Source organism: Poecile atricapillus, chromosome 25, assembly GCF_030490865.1.
Source record: "Poecile atricapillus isolate bPoeAtr1 chromosome 25, bPoeAtr1.hap1, whole genome shotgun sequence".
Taxonomy (NCBI): domain Eukaryota; kingdom Metazoa; phylum Chordata; class Aves; order Passeriformes; family Paridae; genus Poecile; species Poecile atricapillus.
The window spans coordinates 1,147,392-1,167,500 of NC_081273.1; the positions used below are offsets into that span (position 1 = coordinate 1,147,392).

Consider the following 20,109-nt stretch of genomic DNA (forward strand, 5'->3'; position numbering starts at 1 on the left):
TGCTCCTGGGTTATGTTAAGCTGTGTTTAGGGCTGGACTCTTGTGTGGCCCCTTCTGGGCCTTTGTGTGAGCCATGGCACATCTTTTAATGATGTTTTTCCTGGCCCTTTGGATGCATGCCTGTAAAACTCGGTTATTTGGTGTAAAACCTTTGCATTTCCTACGTGCAGGGCAAATAAGATTTCAACAACAGTGTGCATCGAGTTGATCCCTGTGCTTTCCAATGAAACCCTATGGGTGTGCATGTATACTGATGAATAATTCCCTGATGCATTCCCAAAGCTTCCCAGCTTTTTCCCACCCAAGCTCCACCAGCAGCTGCTCCCCAGGGTGGTTTGGAAAACAGGAGCCAGCTTTGGTTCCCATTAGAATGAAACCAAGCTCTGCCTCCTCTTCCTCTTCCATGTCCTTCCTCCCACTCCCTCCTCCCCACAAGGGATGAGGAGTGGGGATTTTTTGTTTTCCCTGGGTGGATGGAGCTCTATCTGCAGGAGCAGGTCCAGCTGCTTCCAGCCTGGAGCTGCAGGTCCACAGAAAATCAGCTCATTAATCTGCTGCCCCACCTTGTCAATCCTCCAGCCAGGCTCTTCCAGTATGAAAATGGTGACTGAAATAGCCAGGAGTGGGAAATGATGATTTAAAGGGGGTAAAAGGGATATTTGCAAATATTGCTGACTGGGGCCTTGACAGAAAGAAACTGAATTTCTTCTGGATTTTGGGAGTGTGTGAGGAAAGGTGCTGAACATCTGGAGTGATTTAAGAGTTCTGGGCTGTTGTGCTGGAGCTCAGACCAAGGAACTGGGCTGGGATGAGGAGCAAATCCTCCTGTGGTTTTGGCTCCAGCTGGTGCAGGTTGTGTGTTCCAAATGTCCATGCTCACCTGCCCCGGGGATGGCTGTGGTGGCCCAGGACATTTCAGGCAGCCCTGGGGTGTTTGATGCATCATCTGAGTGGATTTTCTTCACTTCCCAGAACTCCTTTTCAGATTGTAAGGAAACTCCAAGCACCAGAGATTATTTTGTTTCATCTCACAGAACACAAATTGGCTTCCTAACTTCCCTTTGGCCTCATCCTCATTCAAGACCTTCCCCTCCCACAGAATCCTCCTAGAAGAGGTGAACTAACTGGGTGAAAAGAGCTTGTTAACAAATTACTTTTAATAGGCCTTTTTTTTTTTTTTTCTTTCTTTCCATTTTGCAATTCCTTCCCATATTAAAGTGCAAAAATAGAAAGTTTTCGCTCTGGTTGAATGACACAACATTTTCCTTGTTTATTTTCTTTCCACTGCTTTAACCCAACAAGTGTGGGAAAAGAAAAAAACCAACAAAAAAACCAAAAAGCCCTACAACAAACTGGTCTGTATCAGCCAGGAACATATTTAGAAAAAATATTTGCATCTGATTTTTTTCCTTGAGCCACCAGCAAAGCATGAAAAATAATAGACAAATCATCTGTTTTGATGGCTTTTGTGAGGTGGATAGGGAAGCAGCGTGTGCTGAACCCTCCTGGGAGCCCAGGATCTCTGTTCAGCAGCTTCCTGAAGATGGGACGAGGGAATGGCTTCAGACGGGAGGAGGGTGGGTTTAATGGGATATTGGGAAGGAGATAATCCCTGGGAGGGTGGCACAAAGAAGCTGTGGCTGCCCCTTCCCTGGCAGTGTCCAAGGCCAGGTCGGACGGGGCTTGGAGCAGCCTGGGACAGGGGAAGGTGTCGCTGCCCAGGGCAGGGGTGGCACCTCGTGGGCTTTAGGGTCCCTTAAAATCCTGAAATCTCCGGCGCTGCTGCCCGTGGCTGTCCCGGGGTGAAGACATCCCCTCGGGAGCCGCAGCTCCAGCCCAGCAGCTGCTCCCATTCACACCCGCGAGGATTTAGGGCCTCGGCGAGCTAATCAGGAGACGCTCCCGGGGAGAGAGGCGTGTTATTTAATTAGCTGTACAATGGGCTGCCTGGGAGGCACGTGGTGCCTCTGATGGCAGGAGATAGATGTCCTTTTAGCCGGGCTAATTGTTGGGAAATAGCGGGGGCTTTGTTCAGCCCCAGCGTGGGCTCTGTGATCTCGCAGAGCCCAGGGGCTGCCCGCTTATAGCTTTAGACAGATCCATTCAAGCCTGGCCCGCAGCGCGGGGCCGAACAAGCCGGGCATTGTTGCAGAGCCAGGAGCGGCGGCCAAGAAAACCACCCCGAAAAACCCAAACACGTGTAGGGAGGAATATTTCCCTGGCGTTTATTCACTGCCGGGCCAGGTTGCCAAGCGCGGACAATTGCGGGAGAGGAGGTTTTCCCTCTTTGGGACGCGTTTGCAGGCGGATTCCTCACCCCAGGATGGCTCTGCTGGCACAGCCTCTCTGCCGAGAGCAGCTCCAGGGCTGCGGTTCTCAGCCCGGAATTCCCGAGCTCTGGGCACGGTGTACACGGGATAACCGTGCCCAGCCCTGAATTATCTCTCCAGGCTGTGTGCACCTGTCCCCTCACCTTGCTGGGACGGTGCTTTGGGACGGAGGGACCTTGGCTGTTGGATCTTGGTTGGTTTTGCCTCCCAGGGTCCTGTGGAACAAGGGATGGAAATCCCAGTTCTCTCTCCTGAGCTCTCCCCTCAAATCTCTTTTTGGAGGCCCCATCACGGTCCCCAGCCCCCTGAGCTTTTCCTTTGGGACTGCTGAACTCCCAGCTCCTTGGGAAGGGAGAAAATGTCATTAAAGAAAGGGATGGAGGCATGAAGGTGGAAATGTGACCGTCACTTGTGTTCCATCACTTGAACCCCTCTGTCCCCGCCTCGGTGTTACCCTGGGGCTCACTGCAGTCCCGTGGTTTATTTTCCTGGGCTGATCACTTCCAACTGAGCCTGGGATTTTCCTGGTGTCTGCCACTTCTCAGGCTGTGGATTCTATACCAGAGCTCGGAGCTGGGCTCCCTTGGGAGGTGCCTATGTGTCTCTTGGACCTTGATAAAGTGAAATGTGGCTGCCCCTCGGTGTTTGGTGAAGCCGTGGGTGGTGTTTTGGTGGAGATGGGTTTTTGAAAGATGGAAAGGGTGGGTAAGTGTCAGTGATCACAGTCTGGCTGTCAGGAGACCATTTCTGAGCAATGCCTCGAGTATCCCAGGGAAGGGAATTTCAAGGGCTACCAGGGATCAGTTCAGTAAGGAGAGACTGGAGAATGCCAAGAGCGCAGCCACAAGCAGAGCTGTGCTGATAAATCTGAGATGCTCTGTGCTCTGAAGGAGAGAGATCTGAGGCCAGGGAGAGAGCAAAGGCGAGAGAGGTGTCCTGCAGGTGAGATTTGATGTGTATGGGCTGCACATGCTCGGTGTAATTGAGAATATCGGAGTTCAACAGCAAAACCCTCCAGGATGTGCTCGCCACGAGCTCAGGGCTGTGCCTGGAGGGGAGAGGGAGAATGTCCGGAGAGCAAACAGCGGCTTACGAGGATTTTCCATTCAGCTGCTTCTTCCAGCAGGGCCACGAGCGAGTGCCAGCAGCCCCGGCGACAGAATTCCCGTCAGGATGGCACTGGCGGAGCCCGGAGCAGCCCCTCGGGTGCGGGATGAGCAGCTCTGGGGAGCCGGGAGCGGGAGGCACTTGGAGATGCTGAAGCAGCCTGCGGGGCTCGCTCGGCTCTCCCGGCGTGGACAGGGCTGATCTGCCGGCTGATCTCCGTGTGCCGAGCCCTGACCCCCGCTGGCCACAAAGCGGCTTTTGTGAGCCCTCCCCGCCGGCTCTTAATGAGAGCCGGAGCCGCGGAGGCTCGGAGGCCGGGGACAGTGGCTCACAGGAGCGCATTGTGGCAGCGATGGCTCGGGGCTGGAGATCCCAGCGGGAACACTGCGCTGATCCCAGCGGGAACACTGCCCTGCTTCTCCTGCCGCCAGCGCCCAGGCACCGTCCGTGCCTGCAGCCCCCAGCGAGGGGACCCCGCGGCCACATGTGGGGCACGGGGGAGCCACGCTCGGGGCACGGCCATGGGCATCACCTCCGGGAGCCCTGGGGCTGGGGGAGCGGCCCGGGCCCGCAGGATGTGCCGCTACCGAGCCCTGCTTCCATGCCCCAGCCAAAAACCGGGGCTGGAGTCAGCAGGGCTAACCCAGCCTCCTCCTACCGAAATACTCCAATACTTCCCAGCTATTACGGCGCTTGAAAGAATTTCTCGTATCATTTTAAATTCCAGGAAAGGTCTCTCCCAGGGGAACGGCCGTGGCAGCTGCCTGCTCTTTCCTCTCATTGCACAGGGCCACCTCCACACCCAGGGCCACCTCCCTGCTCTTTCCTTTCTTGGAGTGGTGGCTGCTGCTCCTTCCAACAATGTCCCCGTTACGATAAATCCTTTCATGTCTCCGTTTCTCCCTGGAATTGCAGGACACTTTTTTTTTTGTTGTTTTGTTTTGTTGGGTTTTTTTTATTATTTTCTTTTTCCTTTCCCCTTTGCTCCCGATTTTTGTCTCATGCCCTCTGGGTATTGTTTACTTGACAAAACATCAAACCTAATCCCTGACCGCTCGCGGTCATTAAAAATCCCATGGCAGTTTTGGGGAAGGCTCCAATGTGGCTAATTACGTTCTGCCATAAATATCCCCCTGCAGTTTTAATTGGATATGGTGTTCTTCATTTCCTGGCCATTACTGCTGGATGGATGTTCCACGTTATTACGTGGCCGTTGTATTTCACCCCAGCTTTTGGGAGCAGCAGTGCTCGGAAAACCTCCCTCTCCAGATCAGGAGTTACACCTAATTCCGGCAGGAATGAGAATGGGGAAATGTGAGGGATAGGAGAAGCTGCCCCAGCTCCACGACATCTGAAGGAGAGTCAGCAGCTGCCCTGGGCTGGGACAGGAGTGAATTTGGCCGTGGAGAAGTGAAAGAGCCGTCCCAGCCAGGAGAGAGGTGATGGCAGTGCCGTCCTTGCAGTCTGAAATCACAGCAAAGGCTCCTAACACCTTTCCTCAGTGCTAAATGAACAATAATTATTATTGTTCCGTTAAGCCAAGGTTAGTCGGGAGCCCGAGGAACAATGGGGCATTACTGCCCATCCTTTCTTTGTTGGCAGGGAGGACAGATGGTTATCGCCCATCCTGGGGCTGCAGGGCCTTCTCCAGCCCCTCATCCTCCCTCCCGGACAGAGCCTGAATGGACATTAACGCTCCAGAGCGACACAGTGGAAAACGAGGGTGAGACTTGGATGGGGAAGAGGAAAGATTTTCCTAAAGCCTGAGAGCAGCAAATAGGAACCAGTTGCTGAGGCGAAGTCATGTTTGGCAGGTCTTGGACTCGGAATGGTCACATCCCAGCTGAAGAAACTAATCAATGGATTCCTTCCATGCCTTCTGTGAACACTGAGCCATTGAGCGGCTCAGCTGGAGCTCAGAGCCAGGGCTTTCATGTTGCAGCTCTGAAGTGAACACAAATTAAGGCGGCTGCTGGGATGGAGTTCGAAGGAGAGGTTCAGCTGCCCTGGGAGGAAACCTCTGTCCACAGCCACTCTGCTCTCTTCCTCCCCTTTGGGGATTTTTACCCCGGTGTTACTTTTGGAAGCATTTCCAGTTTCCCTGTGTGTAGGGATTGCCATGCCTTGCACCAGCAAAATGGACCACAGGTTTGGGGAGGCACAAGGGGGTGAGGCAAAGCTCAGAGCTCCTCTGCAGCCATCCTGCACCAAGCTGGGCTCAGTGACACTGGCTTTGTGGGATCAGGGCTCAGCCAGGATGCCAGGAGCGTGTGGATCTCTCCTAATTAAAACCACGCAAGCTGTGAGAAAGGTCTTTGTTAGAGCCTCTGTCCAGGTCCAGAAGAGAAGAATCTCCAGTACAGGTGCCCTGGATTTCAGCCAGTCCTCGAGGCTGTAACACTGAGCCAAAAGCATCAGCCCAGGGAGCAAGGCTAGAGCAGAGACACCTCAGGGCTGCCTCCTGTGTTGCTGTATCCCGATCTGTGGTGGCTCCATCCAGGGCCTCTGTGCCCAGGAGAGCCTCATGCCGTGTGCCACCAGCAGCCTGTCCCATCCTGCTGGGTGAGTCCCAGTGACCCCCAGCTCCTCCTGCTCCGTGTGGCTCCTGGGGCTGTGGTGTGTGCAGGGGGGGTCACTGGGACTGCAGGTGCCTTCTGATGGCTCCGGCAGCCAGCTGCACCCCCAGGCACCCCCAGGCAGCCCCAGGCAGCCCCAGGCACCCCCAGACACCCCCAGGCACCCCCAGGCAGCCCCCTCCTCTCCCTGCTGTGGGACCCCAGCCCGGCCCAGCGCGGGAAGGGAAGGATTGGCGGCTCTGATAACTGCATCAGGTTTCTCTTCCCAAGCCTGCTCTGGAGGGATCAGAGATCAGACAGAAAGGCAGCTGTTTCTCCTGAATCCCCTTTTGATTTTCAACTAGGAACATTCTGCTAAATCTTCTCTCTCTAGTTTCTTCTTTCAATCGTTGCTGTATGGGGAAGAAAGAAACCCAAACTGAGGGCAGGTGCAAGCACGTGATCCTGTCCCCGGGAGGGACCACATTTTATCCTTGCAGCCATCCTCTTCCCACCTCCGGATTTCCAGGTTCATTCCTGTGGTAGGTTTCAAACCTCCAGCTGAGGTTTCCAGCCCTGTGCTCTGAGCACGGCTCAGGTTCTCCCGAGCCCTCGGGAATCAGTGGAGGAAGGTTTTTCATCACAGCAAATTCCTCCACTGCTGCAGGAATAGCTTGCCCAGAACTGATCTTGCAAGTAAATTGGAAACAAGATTGCCTGTAAAACTGGGAACGTGAGAGGTTGTCACTGAGTGAGGAAGATGAACTTTGGGCTCCCTGTCCAGCTTTGCCAGCTCTCAGCTCTCCTGCTGCTCCTTGCCTTGGCCAAGCTGTGTGTGCAGCCAGAGCTGGCTCTCCTCGTCTGGCCCCGGCACCTCGCAGCTTCTTTCAGTTGCACAAACTCTCCTGCTATAAATACGCCCGTGGTGGCTGAGAAAGGCCCCGCTGCCGAAGCAAAATAATCTGAGCTGCAACGTTTGCATCTGCAGCTCATCTTTCGGGGCCTTGGGAGGTTTCAGGGGTGTTTGCAAGCGAGACCCTGGTCCACCCTAAGGGCTGGGCAGTGACTGTGACCCTGGGCAGCTGCTCCTGCGGGCCTGTGCTCACTCGAGCCCATCTTTGATGAGAGCAGCCTGATCTGTGCCAGAGTCGGAAGCTGTTAAAGACTTTCGGAGTGACAGAACCACAAGAGCTGGTTGCTAATGACTTTTTTTCTCCCTACCGGTAAGCTGACATCTGTGAGTCATACTCTCCTTCTGCTGTGCCGTTTGTGGTCTGAAGTTTGTGCTACCTAAATACAATCAAATAGATTTCATGTGAAAACCGATATTCTTCTGTTAACTCCATGCCGTGCTGGCTTGACACTCATCTTGCATCTTAAAGATGCTTTTTATGCAGTCGGTTCCCAGCTGTCTTTGGCCTCCCACCTGTACCAAGCAGGCCTGGGAACAAGCACCCCTGGCTGTCACCCAGCACAGCACAGCGTGCACTGCTCTGCCCTGGCTGTGCCCCGGAGCTTGGATGTGCTCGTGGGTGGGAGAGGATCAGGCTGCTCCAGCAGGGATGATGGGAACGTGAAGGGGTGATGGAAATGTGAGGAGATGATGTGAGCGTGAAGGGGTGATGGGAGCTGAAGGGGTGAGTGTGAAAGGCAGCGCTTCATGTCGAGACAGGCACGGTGAAGACAACTGGCCCGGTTTCAACCATCGGTTTCGGGCAGCGGCTCCAGCCAGGGCTGCCTGCAGCCAGCGTGCTCAGACTCTTATCCCGTCGTGTTTGGGGGCCGGGATGCGAGCAGAGGCCCTGGGTGCGCTGCCCCCGCTCCATGCCCGGAGCCCCGCTCCATGCCCGGACCCCCGCTCCATCCCGGGACCCCCGCTCCATCCCGGGACCCCCGTTCCGTCCCCGGAGCCCCGCTCCATCCCCGGTCCCCCGCTCCATCCCCGGTCCCCCGCTCCATCCCCGGTCCCCGCTCCATCCCCGGTCCCCGTTCTCCCGGCAGCGCCGGCTCCGCTCCCCGCAGCGCCGGGGCCGGGGCCGCCTCCGGGGCGGGGCGGGGCGGGTCCCTCCTCTCCCTCCCTCCCCTCCCTCCCCTCCCTCCCGCCGCTGTCACCGCTCGGGGCCGGCCCAGCGCCCTCCCCTCGGCTCAGCCCGGCCGGGGCGGCGGCGGCGGGGACGGGCGAAGCGGAGCGGAGCGGGGAGCGCAGCCGGGAGCGGAGCGAGGGAGCGCGGGAGGAAGGGAGGAAGGAAGGAGGAGGAGGAGGAAGAGGAAGAAGAGCAGCGGGAGGAGGCAGGCAGCGCCGGCCGCGCTGCCCCGGGAGCTCCGCTCCGCTCTCGGCGGGGCTCAGCCGCCGCCCCCCGCTCCCGGCGCGACGCCCCCGCGGCGCTGCCCCAGCCATGAAGGCGGCGGTGGATCTGACCATCATCAAGACGGAGAAGGTGGACATCGAGCTCTTCCCGTCCCCCGGTGAGCGCAGTGTCCCCTCCGCGCCCCGCTCCGCGCAGCCCCGGCCCCTTCTCCCCGCGGAACCGGGAGAGCTTTGCCCGGGGGGGAGAGGCTTCACCGCTGGGGTGCTCAGAGAGGTCGGTGTGGGGGTTTTTGGGGGTTTCTTTCGGAAGGGAACGCTGAGCGCACCCCAAGTCGCAGCGCAGCGGCGCCGCCCGGGCTCTGCCCGCTGCCGAAGGCGAATTGACTTTGCGAGCGCTTTTATGACTTTCCATCCCCTTCCTTCTCTTAAAATCCACCCCGCCGCCCCTCCAGCCTCCTTCCATCGCGCTCCTGGCATCCTTGGCGGGATGTAGGGAAGCCCGTCCGGCGGGGAGGCAGGAGGGATGCGCTCCCCAGGGCTCCCCGCCTGTTCCCGTCCTCAGCCGGGATGTGCGCTCCCCCAGCCCTCGCTGCAGATGATTTGTGTGGTCCAAGCACTCGTGCTGTTTGGGAAACACAACTCCAGCGGGAACTGTTCTGGGTTTAGCGCCTTAATCCAGGAAAACCCGCCGCCTTCATTTTATTTTCGCCCTTTTGGAGCCGGAGAAATGTGCGGAGGGAGGGTGAAGAAGGCAACGCATTACTGAAGGGAGCGAGAAGGGTTTTTTTGTGTGTTGTAGCGGCGAGTTCAGCTGCTGCTGGCTGTGGTTACTGCTCCGAGCCGAGCCCTGACTAGAATAAGGGCTGCTGTTCACACACTGGTGGCGTCCGCCTGCTCGCTGACCCCGGGCGCTCAACTCCTCTCTGCCCTGCCCAGGCGAGGTGGAGGATGAAACTTGGAGTGCCCGCAGGAAAAAAACCAAAAACCAACAACCCTTTTTTCTGCATAAAACGAGCCCTGTTGCTTCATCTTTCCCTGCTGCAATTCCCACTGCCCAAACTGAAAGTTTGCTGGATTTTGTGCAGCGCCGGTGTGGTGAAGAAAATCAAATTAAAGATTGAGTTGAACGTTTTGCTGCTGGTTAGGAAGTTTCTAGGAAAGCCAGAAGGGAGGCACAGCTCTTGCAGACACTGGGATTTTGGGCTGCATGTGGAAATAAAATGACAGCTGAGTGCTGGAGCCGCACAAGGGTTGGTGCTTAGCCTTCAGTAGATGCTGGGCTGCAGAGGTGGTGCTGCCTGGGCATCAGCCATCCATGGGCTATGGAGTGCCCAGTGCAGGAGAGTCTCCCTTGGCATCCCTCCTGCCACCCTCCCTGGCTGCAGGCAGCCCGCTGTGCTGCTCAGAGCCTGCCGTGCTCCCTGCCCCGGCAGCACGGCTGAGCCCGGCTCCCAGCTGTGGGATGGGGAGCACTCGGCTTCAAAATGCCCCAGGGATGCTGAGGATGCACCTACACGGCTGAAAGGAGAGGCTGGAGTGGAGCTGAGGACCTGTTTGTGCCTATTTCCTAAAACTTTGGTGAACACTCATTCCTGCCCTTCAGCCTCTGAGGGCAGCCTGTTTGCTTGGAGGGGAGGAAAATGGGATAGGAATAAACACCTGGACCATCAGGGATAGGCTTGGCTTTTCACTCCAGAGTAGCTGTTTAAATTTGCACTCTCCTGGCATGGGTGAGAGCTCCCACGGAGGCTCTGGGTGCTCTGGGTGCCTGAGCCCTGGAGCAGTGGAATTCCCTGGTGCCTGAAGGGAGGACTCAGAGTTTCACCCTGCCTTAAGTTCATTTTCTTCTGTCCCTGAAAGCTCTTCTGCAGCTGATGTCAGCAAATAGTTCTTAGAGCTGACCCAAAATTTAAACTTGGGCAGGAAGAGCTCTGAAAAACACCAACCCAAGAGGTAGAAAAGAGCTGCCACCCCATCAGCCTCAGCTGCAGCCGCTCCTGTGCTGGTGGCTGCGCTCGCTGGGAGCCACAAAGGTCAGTGCTGTCAATTAGCTGGCTTAACCTCATTTCCCCTCCAACTCAGAGAGAACACTGCAGCTTTCTGGTTTGGTGGGATTGATGGTGAGGGAAGGAGTGTGGATGCTGCTGGGTTGTGTTCCTGGGATCCAGCAGTGCCGCGGGGAGGGAACGACACTTCTCTCTGGAGGGCTCATCTGCTCCTGATGGCTTCTTCAGCCCTGAATCTCACACAAATGTCCCCACTGTCCTTAACTCCAAAATGGGTTGAGAAGGACTCCAGCTCCTTTTCTCTTCACAAAGCAGCTGTGCCAGATGTTGTCCATGGGGTTAACCTTGGGCAGGGTCCCTGCAGCCAAAGGATTTCAGTTGTGCAGGATGTTTGATGTGCCAGGTGCCTGATGCCCCATGAATCTGTGCCTCTGTCCCCTCTCACCCCCCAAACCAAACCCTGCTGCACCCCACACCTCTGCCTGTAAAACTCTGGGGAGATTTGTAGTGTGTCCAAAGGGTTTAAAAATAAACTGGAAGGGATGTGAAGTTGTAGAAAGCTTCTGAAGCCAAATCCACCCCCTCCACCCCCGCTGTTACCAGGGGGAATGTGTGAGTGAGATGAGCAGGTCAGAGCCTCAGCCCCATGGGGGTGGGTTCTCTTTCAAGATGCAATTCTGTGTGATATTTTTATGAGGATGTGATAGAGAGGGTGGTAACATCACTTGTGGTTGTACATACATGGCTGATCCACCAGTGGTTGGTGGGACATTTTCTGAAACAGTAAAACCCCAAACCATGTAAAATTCAACCCCAAGGGGAACTTCACCTGGGGGTTGGTGAATGCTGCCCTCCACAAACCACTTTGTTCCCTGCAGCTCTGCCAAGCTGCATTTGCTGCCTGTGGGCAGAGTGGGAAGCAGCTCCCCAGCCCTTGCTGGAACTGGGGCTCTCAAGTGCTCATTTCTTGCTCAGGAAGCTGCGGATTTGCCACCCTGAGGTACCAGAGCTGTAATCCCAGATGTGGTTCCTGGCTATCCCAGGTGGAGCAGGAATGCTGAGCTCCCCATCCTGCATCCAGCCCTCCTTTTGCCTCCTTTCCCTGGAGGTGTGTTACGGAGCAGGGGTTGGGTTTGTTCCTGGAAAAAGGATTTGCTCTGTGCACACACAGCACAGAAATCCGGACTTTTCGGCTTTTCGGCTCTTCCCATGCCTACCCTGAGGACAGCTGGGACATGGACACGTTGTTTCCATTGGCCTGTGCGTGGGTGGCATCCCAGGGGTGTGTTTTTATCTGGCAAGAACCTTTCCCTCTGTTTAGGATTTGGGACAAACATCACTTAGGGCTGAAGTAAGATTTTCCCTTCCAACCCAAACGTCTGTAAGATTCTGGTTCTCCTGCTGTGGTGGTGCAGGGTACAGGGAAGCTCCTACACAGCTTCCCTGCTGCTTTTGGATGTAGGACCTGCCTGAATTGTGCTTCTCCCCCTTCCCACAGCCAGGTCAGCCTTTGCTTTCATTTTCAGCACAAACAAGGGAGTTCGCATTAAAGCGAGCCTGGCAAATGCAGAGCTCCTCCACAGGGCCTCGCCGTGGGCAAGTGGCAGAGAAAATCCTTCTTCTTTAGGTTTTAGGAGGGGACCCTTCATTCTGTGCTCTGCCTTGTCTAGGGAGGCCAGGTTTGCCATCCCTGGCTCCCAGGTATGCACAGAACGGGCTCCCAGCCGGATCAGTGCGGCCAGCCAGGGACAGTTTGCTGAGCTGGTCGGGGTAAAAGTGCTCAGAGACTTGGGACATTATTCTCATCCAAAAAGAAAGGTTTGATCCTTCATTATCCTCGCAGGGCTGAGCCCTCCAGCTGTGTAAGCTGCTGTGTGACTCAGTTTCCCTGCTGCTGACAGGCTGACAGGCATGGCCAGGTTTTCTTTCCCCGCAGGATAAAACACAGCAGAGAACCCCAGCATGTCCCTCCTGCTCTGGCAGGTTCTCTGTCCCTTCCTCTGCCTCAGTGGGGCCGGGAGAACGCTCACCTCTCCTCCCAGGAACACCCAGGCGAAGGGAAAGCACTCATTGATGTTTCCAGGGATGCAGGGAACTGCACCCGGATTTTTTGGAATGCTTTGCTCGGCAGGGCAGCCGAGGTGAGAGCTGGGGATGCTCTGTGTGGGCTGGAATGATCAGCAGCGAGGCTGAGGCTCAGAAATGGAGGGCTTGGGGCTGCTCTCGCATTTTCGGTGCTGATTGTCTGCGGAGGAGGTGAGAACTCAGCTGAAGAAGAGCAATTACCTCTGTATGTGCTGACAAAATGCCCATTACTGTGGTATCCAGCCGGGATGCGGGAATGAGAGGTTCCCGGGGGGGGGACTGGCTGCACTTGGCTGCCACCAGCTTCAGCTTTTTTAGTGTCGGCTTCTCACCAAAGCTCAGAAAAGGGGTGGAAAGAGGGCAGCTCGTGGAGTTGTCCTTCAGGGACCCTTCCACCAAAGCACATCCCTGATTTTTAACCTGGGTACAGGGAGGGAGATTTCCAGGGAACAGGAGCAAATCCCCTGCTTCACGTCTCCATCCCGAACGCCCCAAAGCACGCACCGAGTGTGTAATTACAGTGTCCTTACATGAAGTGGCCCCTAATTTGCCATGTAATTACAGCGTGCCATGCTTTGATGGGCCTTGCAGAATGCAGGGATAACACAGGCTCACGCTGGAATGCTGCACTCCAGCTCTCCCAAGCGAGTGCTGAGACATCCTGAGACTTCCTGCGCTCCCAAATCCAGAGCAGATTGCTGGCAGCGAGTGGCTGTGACTCCAGCAGACAGTGGCACTCTGAGCTTTGCCATGGGATTATCACAGAATCCCAGAATGGTTTGGGTTGGAATCCTCAAAGATCTCATCATTCCTCCCACGAGCCCAGGGGGCTCCAAGCCCTGTCCAGCCTGGCCTTGGACACATCCAGGGATGGGGCAGCCCCAGCTGCTCTGGGAGGCAGCTCTGGATTTGCTGCTGTGGAAGTGCAGTGGCTGCACCCTCTGGATGCTGTGTGAGGAGCTGGGGGCAGCTGGACCAGGTTTAGGGTGCCATAGATTTTGTCCCATAGATTAAACCCTGAGCTGGCTGTAAAACCATGCCAGGGATGTGAACTGGCTCTTGCAGTTGTGGCACCAGGATCCACTGGGATTCTGAGGAAGAAGGGAACAAATCCGAGTAAATCTGTCCCAGATAAGGGGAATCTTTTCCTTTTCTCACTGTCAGCTGGTCCTTGCATGGCACAAGGTGGGGAAATTGCATGATTTAGGACAGAAAGTGTCACTGCTGTCCCTGATCCAAAGGATGGAGCTCTGGCACCCTCCAGCCTGACAAATTTTGCTTGGTGGAGCCCCTGTGCTGGGTAGGAGAGTGCCAGGACACTGAGGAGGTGCACAAGGGGGGCTGATCTGCTTTACTTGAGCACTAAAATTCCCCTGGAGCCAGGGCTTGACAATTCATCCCCCTGTGACTGGGGATCCCTGTGGGAATTGGGACATTCCACAGGTGCCAGGTTGTGCCTCTGTAGGCCAAGCCCCCACTCCCCAGTTTGCTTTTTAGCTGGGAGTTCCTGGTGGATTGCAGGGCCTCTCCAGTGCCTCCTGGTGCAGCTCCAAGCCCCATCCCAGCAGGAGCCAGTGGCACAGTGTGCAGCTGATCTGAGCAGCACAGCTGTCTCACAGCCAAAATTCAGGCCAGCAGCCCTTTTTTTGTAACCCCATGCCACAGTTATCCATCTCAGCTCTTTTGTTCCTCTTCCGTGACTAAGCTGCTCGCTGCCTGTGTTTCTTTTTTCCCCCTTCATTGTGTAGTTTATAATCTTCCAACGAGATACAGACAAAAATTTGTTTGCAGCGCTGGCCAAGAAGGCTCTTGTTTCCCTGGCACAGGGCCATGCTTACATCTCCAGTCAAAATACTGCTGGTTAAACAATAAATATTTATTGATTCTCCTACGAGCTCCTACATTTTTCCCAGGTGCAGTGGAACTTGAGGGGGGGAAGCACTTGAGTGCTGCCCATGGCAGAGCTGGGAGATGGCTCTGGAGATATCTGGATCTGGGTCTCCTGACCCTTGGGGAGCTGGGATGGCTCCTGCTGCACAGCCCTGCAGAGCTGCTCTCACCTCTCCAGCACAGCCTTCCCAGCTTGGGGGATTTGTGCCTCCAGGTTCCGTGGCAATGATGGGAGAATGTGGAAATCTAAAGTTGCTTTATTGTGCCTGAATATCCCCTGGAATAGGGGAGGGACAGTCTGGGATGGACAGAGAGTTGGGGACCAGCTGCACAGAGATGGCAGAAAAAGAAATAAATCCTTGAATCCCAGAATGGTTTAGGTTGGAAAGGTCCTTAAAGCTTATCCAGTTCCACCCCTGCCATGGGCAGGGACACCTCACACTGGACCAGGTGGCTCAGGGCTCCGTCCAGCCTGGCCTTGGGTGCTGCCAGGGTGGTTTCTGTTGTAAATTGGTGCAAAGGCTCAGCCCTGGTGTCTCAGTGCAGCCACCCCCAGCTCTGGAGCCATTCACAGGCTGCAGTTGTTGCCTTGCAGAGCCCTGCAGGGCTGGGCTGAGGTGGAGGCAGAGCCCTCAGAGCTGCTCCAAGGTGTTCCATCCTCCTCCAGAGGGGTGGCTGGAGCAGCCCTGGATGGGGACAAACCCTGCTCTCACTACTGAAGTGAGACTACTCAGCCTCTTCTGAACTGAAACTCTGCATCTTTATGTTGAGGTTTTGGGGTTTTTTTCACTCAACTGCCAAAGACCCGATTGCTCCTGTGTCCCATGAGCAGCACAGGCTCAGGGGAGCAATGTCCCCTGTGCAGGACCAGGCAGGGTTTGGCTGTGCTGACCTTGCTGAGCTTCCTGGCTCCCCAGGCTGTGTCCTGCTCTGTGCAGGGCAGGTGGGCCCGGTGTTTGCAGGAAAGCAGGAAGCTGCTGCAGCACAGCCTCTCAGTCCCACATCTGGTTCCTGGAGCCTGTGGATAAATATAACCTGCCAGAAGAATATCACAAACACACTGAGAAACAGCAGCTCGCTTTCCCAGAGAGGAAAATCCCCTCCTTTCTGTGGCTCCCTCTGCTTTGGGAATGAGGATTGGAGTCATTGTGACAGCCCCGGTTGTGGATTGGGATGTGCAAAGTCACAGGGCTCTGTCTGGGTCTGAACTGGGCTCTGGGGCTGTAATTCCCATTCATTCTCCCAGCTGCTGCTGGGTACAACAGCAATCCCTGCTCCAGCAGTTCCCTGCTTTCCAGCTTTTTTCCTCATGTTTGAACGTTCCCTATAAAGCCAGAAGAGGCACAGACCTCCAGCTCAGGTGGCTGTGCAGGAGCCCGGGGTTATTTGGGCTGGAATAAATGTCCTGGGAGGGTGTGCAGGGAGCACTGCTCTCCTCTGGGCTGTAGCTGTGTGTAGGATATCTTCCCCCTGAATCCCACATCTCTGGGATGGCTGTGGGGCTGCAGGCTGCCCCCTCACCCCAGCTGAGCATCCAGAGCTTGTTAATGAACAAAATGCATTTTCTTACACGGAGGGGATTCTAAATTGGCTCCACATGGATTCTGTAGGTTGTCGCACTTTCCCGGAGGGTGATGGCATGAGCAGGAATGTGGGATTGATGAAAGAAGCCAGACTCGGAGTCAAAAGCTCCCCCTCTCCCCTCGCCGTGCCCCCTCTCCCCCCATCTCATCTCAAATACTTGACGTGATTCCAAGGCATTCTTCACACGGCTGGTGGGGAGCCCAGGGACTGGGGCTTTTCTGTAAAAGCTTTTAGAAAAAAGCTTTGGGGCCTTTGACCCCAAAAGATGTTGAGAAAAGGCTTGATGAGACCTTGTTTTTAGGGAAACTGAGGCACAGTGCTGCCATTCCACCGCATCAGGGAGGTGGGAGCATCCTCAGCTGGGTGCTCCAGGTCTCCCTCTTCTTGCAGGATTCCCGTCCTCCCTGGCCTGTGTTCCACTGCCCGGCTCCTCCCTGGCTCCTCTGCAGGCTCAGAGCCACCCAGCTCCCGGAATTCCCAGTTTGGGGGTGCTGGGTGCCTGAGGTTCAGCATCCCCTGGGGACAGAGTGCCTGGCACAGCAGGATGGGGCCTGCTGGGATTCCCACTGGGAACCTCTCCTGAGATGGCCCTGCAGGATAACCCTGCTGCCTCAGGGAAGCTGCTGCTGCTTTTGACCCCAAAAGCTGGAGCTGGACACTGGGCACTGCTTTGGGGGCTGTTTTCTGTTGTTTTCCCCCTCTTAGCACTTTTTATCACAATAATCAAATTGTGGCTTTTTGACCCACATGAAAGTTTTTTTCAGAGGTGCCTGCGTGTGTTTGTGCAAAGCCACTGAATTTTGGTCACTGCTCTGGAAGCAGCAAAGGGGATTTTTGTTTTCTTACCTTTCAGTTTTGAGCAATTGTTTACCGAAACCTGAACCCTCTGAAGAAACAACTTGCAAAAGCTGAGTAGTCCTGGCTTTTTCCACTGGAAAATTAAAAAAAGATGGAGTGGGACACGTGAAATTTGGGTCTTTTTTTTCTCCTTTTTTTACTCATTATTGTTAGAAGCGGTTTGAAAACGCAATGCCAAGAGCTTTCTCTTTTCCAGTGCTCGAGGCACGTTACCCAACTGCTCCATCCCTCAGACTGCTCCATGAGGTCAGTAAATGCAATTCCTCCTGGTCTGCAGCTGGAAACGAGGAAAAACTCCTTTGCTGAATCCCTGGCATCAGCCCCGGGCAGCAGAGGAGCCCAGCAGGTTGGGAGCGGGTGTCCCGAGCCCGTGGCATTTCCCAGCCCTGTCCTTGGGAAGGGTTGCCAGGGAGTTTGGGCTCCGTGTCCGAGGCTGTGCCGGGTTCTGGCAGGGCTGGGGAAGTTCCCCTTTCCAGGGCAGCAGCGGGGTTTGGGATTCGGAGCTGTCCCGGTAGCGGAGGGGCCACTCCTCACTGGGCTCTTTGCACCCCTTTGAGCGGCTCCAGGTTTGAATTTGGCTCCAAAGGCCGGAACACGAAAGGCCCCAGCCCTGCTCCTGTTCACCTTCCAGCAGGATGAATCACACCAAGGAGCTGAGCCCGGAGCAGCCGGGGCCATATGGATCCTATAAATGTATTATATAGATATAGATATATATAGATATATATAGAGATATATAGAGAGATATATATAGAATGACCTGAGTGCCCGGCGGAGCAGCACAGCGGGATGGGGAGGGAATGGATCAGTGGGATGGGGAGAGAAGGGATCAGTGGGATGGGGAGAGAAGGGATCAGTGGGATGGGGAGAGAAGGGATCAGTGGGATGGGGAGAGAAGGGATCAGTGGGATGGGGAGGGAATGGATCAGTGGGATGGGGAGGGAAGGGATCAGTGGGATGGGGAGAGAAGGGATCAGTGGGATGGAGAGGGAAGGGATCAGTGGGATGGAGAGGGAAGGGATCAGTGGGATGGAGAGGGAAGGGATTGAGAGGGGCTGGCCTGAGCTGTGTCACCCCTGGGCTGGACCCTTTGCCGCCCCTTTGGTGGCTTTAAGCGCTTCTGCCTTCCCTGGCTGTCTGTCTGTCCATCGCAGGCACTCACTGAGAGCCAGCGGTCGGCTGAAAGATATAAAAAATCAAAGAAGGAAAAAGGGGGATCAAACCCCGGACGAAAAGGAGGAAAGGGAAGGGCAGGGGAGGATGATGTGCCTGTGAGCCGCGTGTGTAACTGCTCGCTAATCTGGTGACTAATTCCGTGCGCTGCTGCCAAGCCGGGATCCATCCCCAGCCCAAAGCTCGGGAGTCATCGGGTCCCCTCCCTGCCCCATCCCAGCCCCCCGGCCCCCCGCACTCCCCATGGCAATTTATTTACTCATCTGGAGGGCACAGCCCCGGCGGTCTCTTGACTCAGCAGTCCGGGGCCGATGGGAGCTGCGGGAGCAAATTCCAGGCAAGAAATAATCTCATGATTTGTCTCGGAAAAGATTGCTCGGCAAAGATCCCCTGACGGTCACGGAGCGCTCCGTGCCGGCCCCTCTGGCAGAGCCTGACCAGGCTCCCGATTTCCCAACCTCGGGCAGCCCGCCAGGGATTCCGGGGGGACTCGCTGCATCTTTCTCCCTTGGAAAAACTGGGATGGATTCGGAGAGAGGGGATGGCACAGGGGCCTTGGAGCCGATGCCTGTCCCCCTGGGGAATGGGGAGCTGGAGCTGGCGGGCCAGGGCAGGGAGCCCAGAGCTTGGGGCTGGGCTGGTGTTTGGGGCATTCCTCCTTTTCTTCCCCTCCACTTTCCAGGGAGGGTTTAAGCCCTTCCCTCATCGCCAGGTAATTTGGTTCCTCCGTCTGTGATTTTGCCCAGGCACTGGCATCAGCTCTGGGAGGGCTGGCACCAAAGAAGATTTTCGAAGCACATTTATCCTTTGGGGTTTTTTTCCCCTCCTGTTGGCTATTTTTCATCCTATATTTGTCTCATCCTGGTCTTTTTTCCACACCTCCTCCCCATCCAGAGTAACTGGAGTTCCATCCCTCTCTGAGGGCTCTTTGGGAGGTCTGGTCCCATTCCCAGTGCCTTCCCATGGGTGCTGGGAATGGGGTGGGATTACACCAAATTGGGAATTAAGGATCTTTACACACCTGCATTTTTTCTGGCAGGAAAGCCCCGGGGGCTGGCAGGGCTGTTGGGTTGACAGCTCCTGTGCCTCCTCCTCAGCTGGGACCAAGGCTTGGGATCACACAGCTCCTGGGGCCATCCCACCTCCCTGCAAGGGAGCTGCTCCAATGTGGTGCCCTTGGAGATGGAGAGGAACCAGCCTTGGATCACTGAGGAGTCACTCCTGGAGCACCAGGAGCTCGGGGCCAAGCTCCCAAGGGAATCTCACACCCCCAAACCACACATCCAAGTCACTGCCGAAGCTCCTCCAGCCTCGTTAGGGTTGATGGAGGATTCCTGGAGTTCCTGGCAAGGGCTCCCAGCTCCCGAGTCCCAAATGCCGCCCCCTCCTCCACGGAGTCTCTCCTAAGGCTGCTCTTGGCGTGAGCAGCCGAATCCAATCAGCCCTTTCACCATCTGCTCCCAGGCACTTCTGCCGGGGAGGGCTCGGGGCCAGGGAGCCTGTAATTCCTTAATAGCTTCCGGATGCTCCGCGGGGTGGATGCGAGGCCGGGGAGTGTCCCAGCCTCTCTCCCCAGCCCTGCTGGAGCTTTCCAAGCTCAGGGCTCCTCTGGGCAGATCCGAGCACCTCCAGCCACGAGGGTTTATCCCTGCCTGCCCTTCGCTCTTCCCGGCTGAGGCCAGGAGGTGACATAATCCCATCCTGGACCACGCTTGGCTCTGGGATGGGGATGACTGAGGCTGATGGGGCAGCCCAGCTTGTCTTTGGCCGCCTTCCCCAGCTCACTCCCACCTTCATCCTCCCAGGGTTTGGTCTGGCCCAATCCCTGCACTGGTCCCTTCCCTGGTGGGAAGTTTCCTAGAAGTAGGAACTGGAAATGAAGAACTTCCTGGGGTCCTGGGGAAAGCCTCACTCCTGTGCCTGTGGAGCCTGGAAACCTGGATGTTGCATGGTGTAACACATCTGGGCAAAACCCAGGAGCCCTGTGCTCAGCCTGGGGTGGAAAGGATTAATCTTGGGGCTCTGCTGGAAAATCTCCTTTGTTGGTTTTCTTGTCTGCTTACAAATTAATAAAACCAGGAGAATTGTTCCTGGGAAGTTGTGAAATGAAATTACTTTGGCACTGCTGTTCCTGAGGCCGGCGTGGGCTGCAGAGTTTTGGTTCCCAGGTTTCTCCCAGGCCCCTTCCTGGCCTCCATCACTGGGGGAGCTGA

The 20,109-nt window shown here is 55.9% G+C and overlaps 1 protein-coding gene across 3 annotated transcripts in view; it reads left to right on the forward strand.

Moving 5' to 3' along the window:
• Positions 1 to 20,109, forward strand: part of ETS1 (ETS proto-oncogene 1, transcription factor) — a 79,542-nt gene that overhangs the window by 22,715 nt on the left and 36,718 nt on the right. The window contains exon 1 of one of the 3 annotated variants that reach the window (XM_058856953.1): positions 8,169 to 8,458. The exons of the other annotated variants lie outside the window; for them this stretch is intronic. Within the exon in view, the coding sequence (XP_058712936.1) occupies positions 8,389 to 8,458 (70 nt within the window). The 5' untranslated portion in view covers positions 8,169 to 8,388. Of the gene's footprint in view, positions 1 to 8,168; positions 8,459 to 20,109 lie in introns of those variants that run through there. 3 annotated transcript variants of the gene reach the window in all.